The 12,055-nt window shown below is 35.3% G+C and overlaps 2 protein-coding genes across 3 annotated transcripts in view; one reads left to right on the top strand and one right to left on the bottom strand.

The window, feature by feature from the left end:
* The window catches only part of LOC145331048 (uncharacterized), a 456,415-nt gene that overhangs the window by 161,776 nt on the left and 282,584 nt on the right, over positions 1-12,055 (top strand). The gene's annotated exons all lie outside the window — the stretch shown is intronic.
* Positions 8,739-11,573, bottom strand: LOC145332250 (uncharacterized). Its single transcript, XM_080177198.1, has 4 exons — positions 11,412-11,573; positions 10,864-11,046; positions 10,422-10,571; positions 8,739-10,140 (listed from the first exon to the last, which is right to left on the bottom strand). Exons 1-4 carry the CDS (start codon positions 11,490-11,492, stop codon positions 9,847-9,849), a joined length of 708 nt encoding a protein of 235 aa, XP_080033324.1. The 5' UTR covers positions 11,493-11,573; the 3' UTR covers positions 8,739-9,846.

Below are 12,055 nucleotides of genomic sequence, written 5' to 3'. Positions count from 1 at the left end.
TATATAAAAGTTAAGTAGGAGTGTTTCTACAGTTGAGCCTAATTAAGGATAAGGGTGCATTAGCGCACATCTTTAGAATATCAATCAAAAGCTCACACGTACGTATATACGACGTAGAAACAACTATAGGTGAAGCATATATCATACCCATCTATAGCTAAACACAATTTAAAGCAAAGAACTGTTAACTTAAACAAATTCTTGATTGTTTTAAACTATAACCATTATTTGTACTCCTCTCGAACTTCCGCTATTTTTATCATAAAAATAGTACAACATTCCACTGGCATCTAAAAGAACTTATAATTAGTTCCAAGACTTTACAACTATTATCATGTCATCTGCCTGCAAGCAAGGCCAGCAGGATGATGAAGCTGGTAAGGAAACCACTCCTTGTCGGGGACGCTCGACAACACCTGGTATGAACACCCCTTCAGCTAATACAGACATTAGAGACTCCGATGCTTATGAGGAAATACAAATATCCAATTTAGAAGAGTCAGAACAAATTGACAAAAGGAATATGAGCCCTGAGGTGAATGCGATATCTCTGACCTCACTAGCAACACAAGCTAACTTATCAGACTCATGGAAAACTGTTTCCCACAGGCGGACAAAAGTAGCAGAACCAGCAGAAGAACTTCTACTCTCGCAGAAACTGAACACAATACAACTTGGTAGACCTAATACGAGTGGTTCACTTGAAGTTGGAAGGCATCTCTGCACAAACTGTACAACGAGTATAGAACACAAGAGAATCCACACCACCAACACTTCGAAATCTAAAGAGAGAAGAGCTAACTATAGAGACAGACAAATTGCCAAAATAGAGGCCATCTCAAATTATCATAGAAGAAAATCCACCGTTAAAGAAATGGCTACAAAGTCACCCAATCCCAAACCTCATCACAGGGATAACAGGGACAGGCATTCACAGAGGAATACCAAACGGGATTATCAGGCTTCTTATAGGTTATCACCGGGACGCTACTGTGTAGCATGTGGACAATATTCTCACGACATATCTGATGGATGTAGATTATTATGTGATGATACAGGGCGATTATACCCAACTGTAATGACATCAGCTTTCTGTACAAACTGTTATAAGACATATGGTAAAGAGTTATACCATTCTCGACACTTATGTCCTGGAAGGCCAGCCATGATGGAATTATACCATAGTGGTAAGGTGAGACCTAGTGGTGTCTTCAGGCAAACATATGAAGACTGGGCTAAAGCCAATGCTGAGGAATCATCTAGAGATTGTAACCTCAGTGGAATCACAGCTGCCACAGCAGAAATAGTTCCCAATGAGCCTAAAGATCAAGTAGGAGATAACATTACACCAGCAAAAGAGGAAGAAAGAAAATTGTATCTTCATTGCTCTGGTTGTATGCCAGAGGAAATAGACTGTAAATACGACTATGATGTACGCATGACAGCTTTACTTGACTCAGCAACAGATAAAAACATCATATCAGCCAGGTACTATAGCAAGTTGTTCGGCATAGTAATGAACGATGATGAAAATCAGCTGGAAGAAAGTCATGATCTACCAGTTACACGTGCAGATCACAAGATCCCCGAACCCAGAGAAATAACTCTCATGATTCGCCCCACCTCATTCTCAAGCCGTCACTACCCAATTCCCTTCTCAATTGTAGCTGAAAACCATGAGGATGTCGCACCTATGACAATTGGACTAAACGGTATTAGAAGCCTACAGCTAACATGGACGCCTGTCACAGACAAATACCGGTTAGCACCGTGTTTGTATTCCATTCTTCACCCTGAAGGACCGCTGAGCAGTATCTTCTGTTCTGAACTTGAGCTCCAGCTCTGTACAGGAGTAGTTAAAAAGATCAAAGCTAAAGAAACCCAAGTGATAGTAATGAATATCAACCACTTTTTCAACCTAGCACCTGGAACACAAGTAATCCTCAGCGACGATCATATTTCAAACGAAAATGCAGGCATCAAAATCTTACCTGGACAAACACAACTCATTATCAATGATGATGGACAACTCAGTGGCAGAGCTTTAATAATCAACAACTCCGATCACACTATCACCAACACAGTTATCACTGGTTACATAGAGTCCAGCGACCAATCTATTGTCAGAGAGGTAGTCGTTGATTTTGACTTCTCAGGATCATTCATATATGGACTACCTATGCTACCAGAAGTAGACGAATCTGATGATGAATTGGATCAACTTGCCATAGCACGAAACACGCCAGCTATTAATTAGATTACTCTAGTTACTAGTAGCCAACCCAATAATACTCTTATACCAATCTGAAACACAAAATCAATTATTACATTGATTAACTTATTAAGCTGATAGATACACTTTAATTCATACAGCTATCAAACAGGGCACTCACATATCATGAGTGATCTTAATCTGATTATCATCTTAATGCTAAATAAAAACTCCAGTCTCATCTACTCCTGAATATAGTAAATTCATTGAACATATAGATGATGATGTAGAAATTAGGTTAAGGTGTATGGTCAAGATTGAAAATTTCACACAATACTATTTTAAAAAAAAAAAAAGAGAGAGAAACTTGAATAATAATATAGCTAATATTTTATGGCATAATTCTAAAATCTTCATACATTCACGTGTAGACAAAAGAAAAGGTCCTGAACAATCAACAGTGCCAAAATACCACTGGGACTTTGTCTAAAAGACTATCATTACTTGTGAAGCAAACTTTCACTAAGACTCACCCTAAGACAGACAAGACAAAATTGTAAAACAAAAATATATATTAAGGACATGACCTAGATAGTACACTCCACCCCAGGAGCCCAGAGCTGGATCTTTAAAAGCGTAGCCGTGGCCGTAGTTGTGGTCAGAGTTACAGCCACCAACCTAATAGCGATCTTTAAATCATATTAACCACGCGTAATCGTTGCCTAAAAAAAAAATGCGATCTTTAAATCATATTGACAACGCGTAGTTGTAATCATAGCGTGGTTAACCACGCTAAAATTGACCACAGTCTGTTGGTGTGGCTAAAGCGTTGCTAAAGCCACGAAGACAGCTGCTTTTGATAATTTTAACGTAAAACTATTGAAAACTAAATTATAATTGTTAAATGAATGTATGAATAATTGTACGGGCATGGAATATTTTATTTAAAAACTATCATAAAAATATTTTAATTGTGGTTTTTATAAATAATAAAATAAAAGTAAATTATAAAAGTTAGGATGTAGTTTATTTATATGATGTATAAAATAACGTACGGGCATGGAATGATTTGTTAATATTGAACCGTCACGTATGGGTATTGGGTAATACTAATAAAGTATGTTGCCTGTGTTACATAAAGAGACAGTTTTTAGGAAATTAATATGATAAAACTATAAATATACTTAAATTAAATTAAATTCTTTTGTGGATTTATTACTGCAATATTATTGATAAGGTTGGAATATGATTACATTTTTTAAATTTTAGTAATTGAATGTATTTTTTTATTTATATTGAATTTATTGGACTCTCCCTTTGTCTTGTGTGTAGTGGCTGTCTGTCCAGCCGTGCTGGGCAATTGGCCGGGCGTGCAATGTCGTGCTGTGCCGTGCCCCGGCACGATATAGGCCATACCAGCCGTAGTACCAACTACATTGGCTCATGACCTTAATAATATGTAAATATTACAAACATTTAAAATGTGTTATTAAAATAGTAATTTTGTATAAAATATAATTTCATTTCTCTGATGAAAATAATTTATTTTTAGGTGGGCCATAAAAGATTTTAGATATCCATAATTCTAGGATAGCCGGCATTGCACTTCTGTAAAATCATTTAAAAATCCATGTTTTATTAGCAGCACTGTGGCGACGACTACGGCTACAGCTACAACCACAGCTACGCCTACGACAACGACTACAACTACAACTACAGCCATGACTACGGCCACGGCTACAGCCACGCCAACGGCTACACATTTAAAGATCCAGCTCAGTATACTTAGGGAGTATCATTAAATTGATTGAACTATCTAAAAACAAAGTCAGAATTACTGAACATATATTTTGAATATTCTGAAGAAAGTTGTGGAGAATACGCACATAAAAGACAGAAAATTTAGTTTGAGAAAATTTCACTTACTTTGAAAAGTTGTAATTTCTCCTTGACTCTAGATTTACAGGTCTATTGCAGTATAAATTGAAACACGCCTAGCAGTTTTCAAAAGATATGTGAACTTACAGTTTTTACAAAAAAAACTTTTTATGTGCATATTCATAACAATAGGCATAAATGAACCAATAGCACATTCGATCTCACTTATACCTTCGGGTTGGATGAACTTTTGTCTCAATCCTAGCACAACGGTGAAACTTAGAGGATACTATAAAAGTTTGGCATTTGAACCAATTTTGGTAGAATTAACTAGCACATTGACACGTAAAATAACCCTGTCAAATAAAGCTAGTACCACCTCTAGCTTTTATGTAATAGTCTTATTATATACTGCATTATTAGAACTCACAAACCACTTTTACCACCTGATCTAATCTTTATATAAGCATACAATACTATATCACCCCTGGTGATAAGATACCAAACTTATCATTGCATTTGCAAGCAAGGAAAAACAGTATTGAATCGCTTGAATTTTGATTATCTCGAAAACCCTATGAATTATAATTCCCCAGTAACCTTGCAGTTAACATTAAGTCTAAGAAACACATCTCAGATACTTAACCCATCAGCCTTTAATAATGCCTGAAACATGTACCCAAAACCATACTGTGGCAAAAGTGCATCTAATTTGTATATAATTGTGATACAGACAAAAACTATCGATTAGGATCTGTACGAACAAAACTATATCTTTAATGCTCTTATTTAAGAGCACAGCAACAGTATACATTGTGATATGCCACAATTTCGCCCGTCAATGATTTTATTTAAAAATCTAGTAATTAAGCAAAAACCATTGCCTACCCTCAAAGAGAATTTCAATCAAACAGGCTTAAGTTTTCTTTCTTACATATTGTACTCAGACTTCTTTAAAACTTTAAACTTCAGAACTATAATATAACCCAAATAACAATGCATCTTGTCAACAAATGATTAACAAGTATGTTACAGTTCTAACCAAATTATATTTAAACTGCTACAACAACAACACAACTAATAATGAGGCCATAAAATATTTAAGTTATAAACCATATGAACTAATTATAGCTCATACTATAAGAAGGGAACACTATTGCTCTTCTTTCCTTACGCAACATTATATGCTGTACGCAATTTTTGATAAAACAGGGATATTTAAAAGTTTAAATAATAAAACTCCCCTATATCTATTTTAAAAGATGCCAAAACCTGTTTTAATTGCTAATTAAAGATAAGATTACAACTAAAAATCACATAAAAAAAAATATATGAAGGTAAACTTACAGAAAATTCATGGAATTAACTAAATACTTTCCACGTGAGACCAATCCTAATATCACACATACCCTCTCACATATTAATAAATTGCAAGTGTTCAAAATAAACATGGTTGAAAGGAGATCTGATATAAATACAGACAAGTTAAATACCCTTTCAAAATCAAAGAGTTTCAAACCAATTGGCTAATATTTTGACACTTTCATAGAGAATACAAAAGAGTAATTATAAAGTCTTACAATAAAGTCATGGACTAAAAGATAATTAACTAAGCGAGACCCTTCCGCTTATAAGTTTGGCCAAAGCAAAATCTGCGACTAAAAATAAAATATGTGCACAAGTCATTCCTTTATGCACAAATAAGCAACATAATGACTATCATCATAACAAAATGCAAACTTAATTAATACAAAGCCTATAATTCTGCACACGTACAGAATTCATATCTATAAAACATTAAACATAAATTATAATATCAAATTTCGAGAGATATAAATCAAATCCAATAACAATCACTTGCATTTCCGTTTACCCTGTAAACTCGGGAACAATATAATAGTATGTTATTCTAATCTGATAACAGAGATATCATAATTTATGTAGAATTTTCCCACTCAAGGTTATATATCCAGTGGTAAAATATTTACGTCTTCTCTCTTGACAGGGGGAGACCAACCATATACAATACATGTCGACTAAATGAGTCGATCCCTTCAAAAATTTTTATACACAAAAATATATAAAAAAGGAAAATTGTATATGTATAAGTTTTGAATCTGTATAATCTAAACAGAGTCAAACGAGTAATACAAACTGTACAAATATACGCATGTCACTGCGTAACCCAAAATATACAAAATTGAGTTAAAAGTTAAAATATCTAATACTTCTATGTAAATCACACAAGCATAAAAACATTATTAGACAACCTATATATAAATGCCTTGAATTGAGATGAACTTGATTAGTTATTAAGCTTATAACCAATCTACATACAAAAAAAATATGTCAAAAACTTTAATTATAGTTTGAAACCGGAAACGCCCACTCAGGATCTAGCAGTAGCGAAAGTGGGATAATAAATAGATTTTGGAAAAATAAGTCAGTTTATCATAGAACTCCAAGCAGTGAAGACCTTAACTATTAGTGTAAGTGTACCAGTCAGAAAAGTAACTTTTGATTGTGGATATAAGCATCTATTAAATAAACTTAACTGTTTAACAATGTATTCTAAGATAATATTAATAATACTAAGTATGTACTACTATAGTACAACAGCAGACACAATGACAGACTTGATACCCACTCACTGTCAAAGTGGAGAATATATAGGCTACACAGCTGTAGCAATTCGATCCATTCAAGTTGATATATCTGTAGACAATACAGCGCCTGAAATAGCAATCTATGATGGCCTGAAGAATCAATTAGACATTAGCTACGATGGACGCACATTCACTTCAGCACAAACTAAACTTATAGGCAAGTTATATACCAAAAAGATTAAGGACTTGCTTAATGAAGTAATAAAACTTATTCGCAACATCAAGGAAGCTATTGAAACAGTAACTCCTTTAATAAGTTCTAACCGCATTGAAGTGACTAATAACGTGAATAAGCTTTCTTATAAGCTAGATCATGATAAGTTTGACTTTACACAGTTATTGCTTGCGGAGATAGTACCACAAATTGTAAGTGGTATAATCCTTCATGCCAAAGCAGCTAACTTTGTGCAAACAGCAGAATACTCTTATGTTGATAGCTTGAGCAACTTAGCCATCACGAACTTAGAAGATCTTAAAGCAGACTTGAACTTCAGACTTACTCTAATTCAAGATCTTGCAAAGACAGACATCACAGACTCTATTAAAACTTTTGTAAGGCAAGAACTTAACTTGGACTATACTCATAATCTTGGATTGGAAGTCCAAAGTCGTTTAAGTGGTGGTACCACATCATTCACCACTATCCTATCCATGGAATTAAGTTCTGAGCCAATAAAAATCTACAGATACGCACCAATTCCTTTTGATGAGTGCTATATCGATTCCATTTATTACTTGGATAAAACCAAAAGAGTTTACAGACAATCTTATTATAACGCTTATCTACCGGTTGAAGCTGACCAGTGCCTTAAAGGACTACTTAGCGTTAATGAAACATTGATAACCAAGCACTGCCCTTTGGCAAAACAGACTTATCCCTACACTCATGTGCAAGATGGAATTGTCTTTACTAGCTTGAGCGAAAATACTAATCGCAGTTTAGAGAATGCATCAATAACTATTACATCCACTCCTTTTATTATAACAGGAGGATCATATAATCTCACATTAGGAGATACAATAGCACAGTTCGCATTAGGATATGACCGACAGACCACGGCACGAACTTTACCATTTGCGTCAGAAGCACTGTGCCCACCAAAACCTAAAGAACCATTGACCATTAGAACTATCTTCGCTCATATAGAAGAAATAGCTATATACGTATCAATAACAATTATCATGGTTATAATATTAGACAGGATCACTACATTCCTAGTCAGACTCTTGAAAAGAATATTAAGAGTATTTCAGAGGAGTTTGCGTATACGCGGTAGAACGCTTGTCCCTCAACGACCAGATGCACATCATCATAACCTAACGGTAATCTACGGCAGGAGAGGTCACCCCGCCGCGCATACCGCTAGTTATCGACCTAGAAACTCAAACAGAATAGTTAGATAAATATACAAGTTAACATGTTTCCTATGACTTAACTTCTAAGGCATTCAGATGGAAAGACTAACGGACATTCCCAATGATATAAAAGACCTTGCCAAACGGAAAATATAATACTCTCGTAGTTACCTATACAATATTGTACTTGTATTCTTGTATGTTTCTTATAAAAATCTCCACGTTATTATTATATGAGTTATCTAAAAGGGTAATGATAGAAACGGTAAGAAAATAAACCACATATATAGTAACTATGACACCAAAAGAACATAGTAGGTAATATTATTACTCATTTTAATTGTTATAAAATAAGCAAGCTTTAAAAAACTAGGCTAAACGCTTCCTAAAGGTAACAATTTAATTTAATTATTATCACTACTAACGTGACAAACAAACAAGTAACGCTTATAGAGTAAGCTACGTAATTTTATACAACATATGTTAAACCAGTAATTAACAAATTATGTATGTTACTTAAAAATCTCTATATTTATTTTTAACAAAAGTAGATAATCTTTAGAAAAGGTATAAAAATTTGACAAATATTTCTCTTTGGTGAAAATTATACTGTTAAGACAATTTTGAAAACAGAATATAAACTTTCATTTAACAAAAATCGTTGGAAAACAAAATTGTGATAATAAGAAAGATTTCTGACAAGTTTTAACAAATTTAGTTAATAATTTTTGGACTTAAGCTGTATATTGGCACATAAGAAAAATTCCGAGATCATTAAAAATAATTGAGCAATAAATGCAAAAACTTATATACATATATATAGGCACACAGCCTATCAACGACTCTACTTGAATTAGGAAAATTCTATTTAGTGGAAATAAAAAAATTTTAGATTTAACTTTAATGACAGGCCTAAGAAAATTTTACCCCGAAACTTAAGTTTTACGGTTATTGTAGTAAGAATTAAAGGGATGTAAAGTTCTATAGTTTTGAAGAGGAATGATATATATTCTAAACCTTAATAAGTTAAATAATCTTCCTTAATAAAATTACCCGATCAATGAAACTACTCTAATTGCTCAAATATTAAAATTTACAGACAGTCTTTACATATCTCTCTTATAAGTACTTGAATAAGCATATTTGAATAAGCTTTGTCTAACGTCAGTCCTTCAGTCTACTTAGATATTGGTTACAAAAAAAAATATACGCTATTTACAGGTCCTCTATATATATCACAGCACAATTAAAATTCACGATTAATGCACAGGGATGGATATAAATGAAAGATCAGAGAAAAGGTACTGAGGCGCAAGTTCGATTAAAATATCTATATACATAACCCTTAAAGCTAACAAGAATGAATAAATTGTGATATAAGGCTGAAAATTAAAATTGTAAATATAATATTGAGAAAAGAAATTTAGTTCGACTATGACGAAAGTAATTGAGATTACACGAAGTTTTAAATTAGGGGAAAGAAAATACAACCTTATACCATTATTTCCTTACATACTAAGTTCCTTACAAGCTAACATGTAATGATATAACAAAATAACAATGGTGTAAATTATTTGGTCTTGTACAGTATGAAAGTCATAACGTCTAATATTTTACTGAATAGTAATCACTATTTTGACTAGTTACATAGATTAAGAATTTTGTCACACGTGTCTGAGCAGTCTTTGTCTAATAAAATTTACAATGTCTATGACCAAGCTAACATTCGCCACTTCAACGCGTACGCTTAGGGCCAGCAGAACCCCGTCGCCGAGGGACACCTTCAGCATCGGACTCCTCTCTGCTGTTATCCGACGAACGCGCAACTGAGGTCAGGCTAGCAGTCTCTGAGGCAGTCTCTGGTGGAAGAGATGGGGTGGGAGTCTCGACTGTAAGACGCAGCCGCTCTAAACCTCCAACCACTCTCTCTGGCAATGGGAACCGAATCTCACTACCCATGGAACCGAACTGGCTGGATGGTATATCGATCTCGAACACGTTCACCAGAGGAAGGGTATTTTCCGCTTCCTAAAATAGGGAAGTAAATATTAGTGAAAATAGAAAATCTTAACAAATAATCAGGGAGAAATATAATAATGTCTACCCATATAGATAATTGAGCAGCCTTGATACTTTTAGAAAATTTTTATTAATTCTGCTAAAGTCATGATGCTAACCAATGGAACGGAAATAGCACCATGATTAAAATAACTTATTGTAAATACGCATAGCTAAAAGTCACCAACTTCTTTACCTCACGTCACGTAGTTTTGGCGACTAATAATATTAAACGAATGTAGCAAACTCACCGCTGAAAGGTCCGCTGCAGATGGGGAATCAATTCGACTCAAGCATAGGGATGAACTATAGCTGGATCCTTCTGCAGACCCTCCAGAATTGGGTGGGCTAAACCTTAGCATGTTTGTATAGTGTTCCTCCAGATTGACTGAGTTGGTCGCCTAAAATATAATAAATCTTATTAGTTTAATCGCAATATTAACAATGAATCTAGGAAAATCAGGAAATGAGAATGCCTAAAATCCTGTAAAGCTATATGACTAGGTAGCAATTCAACCCACTTTATACTAGAATTAAAATCTTAGATCGGTTCAAAAATGCTTATGCAACCATACATTTTAAGATTAATATTCTACCAATAAAAGAATTTTAGTTGCAAATACCTCTAGATACGTGTACAAATATACAGCCTCTTTCTGAAAATTAATAGAAAACTAAAGCATGGATACTTACATGTAAACGCTCTGTTTGATCAACAATCAACGGACGGAAGCCAGGACTTCCCGTCGAGGTTTCCAAGCCCACAGGCACACTTCTTCCAGTAATCCGATCCTCAGTGGCAGACAAACAGTGTACGGCAAACAGGCCAATTCTGGACCTTACTTCTGCTGGAGTCGATGGACTAGCAGAGGGAGCCTAAAACAAAAGGAAAACATTAAAGTCTTGATCTAACATTTAAACCCCAATGAGAAACGTACGGCACGAGCAAACTCTTAACTTTCCCAGAGGGAAATAATATTAGGTTGCTACTTAAGATTTTAGTAAATGTTAACTGGTATCTCAACTTAATTGCGGTAACCGAGCGGATTTCTCTGGCGACATAAAACGACGACAAACGGTGAGCGATATATATGGAAGAGCCGAAAGTCAACGTTGAGGAAGTGAGAATAGGACAGAACAACCCTGCCCCAACATGATGCTTTATTAGACAAATCGGGTGGCTAGAAAAAAAAAATTTTTTACAAAACAAAAAAAGAAATATACAACAGAAGAAAACTCACCTGTGTATCCGACAGAATATCATCAATCTCAGAGGACGCGGCTTCATACATGGTGTCCGACGGCTCCGCAGTTGGCGACATAGCCCCAGCTCTAGTCCTGTTGGTCCTGTTACTGCAGTGGAGAAGCTCAATGGTCCTGACGCCTATGTTTCGGAGGCGCGTACATACATCTCTTATCCAGCGAGCCAGCGACCTGTCTGAGGTGTTGTCAATACGTGTAAGAGTCTCAAGCCCTACAGCGCCGAAGAAGACCACTATAAGAGCACATGAAAACAAGCCAAACCCCAACAACATGTTAATTAAGCCATCCATGTTGAAGGTGTCCAGACTCGTCTTCTGGTCTCTCCCCAACTCGGCAGACCCAGAATCACCTCCGGCAACATCGTCACCAATGTCACCGCAGGAGTTCTGCATCACCAAATTGAGGAGAGACCAGATGATTTGTATCGTTCTACTAAGCATCAGTGAGAGATGCTCGTTGCCGAACATCTCCCCTTGATCCCTTTCGGACTCTACAGTACTTGTGCCCCCATAGTTATCGACATCAGCAAGGCTTGGCATCCCAGACTGGTCGCTGTACACTGAACTCGAGTCGTCTAAGGAGTTTTCAAGAAACGAGGAATTGGCAAGAGTGGCCGCAGCCG

This window comes from Acartia tonsa, chromosome 11 (assembly GCF_053477335.1).
Source record: "Acartia tonsa isolate MP-2025a chromosome 11, ASM5347733v1, whole genome shotgun sequence".
NCBI classification, from domain to species: domain Eukaryota; kingdom Metazoa; phylum Arthropoda; class Copepoda; order Calanoida; family Acartiidae; genus Acartia; species Acartia tonsa.
The sequence above is the reverse complement of the archived record's forward strand: the minus strand, read 5'-3'. Positions and strand labels throughout refer to the sequence as shown.

What these genes read in the sequence shown, in the direction of transcription:
- LOC145332250 (XM_080177198.1), bottom strand. Translation starts at nt 11,492, where the DNA reads ATGTCGCCAACTGCGGAGCCGTCGGACACCATGTATGAAGCCGCGTCC. An exon ending in ATATTCTGTCGGATACACAG is followed by an intron (nt 11,047 to 11,411) that starts GTGAGTTTTCTT and finishes CTTTTGTTTTAG; the next exon opens with GCTCCCTCTGCTAGTCCATC. An exon ending in ATCAAACAGAGCGTTTACAT is followed by an intron (nt 10,572 to 10,863) that starts GTAAGTATCCAT and finishes ATTATATTTTAG; the next exon opens with GCGACCAACTCAGTCAATCT.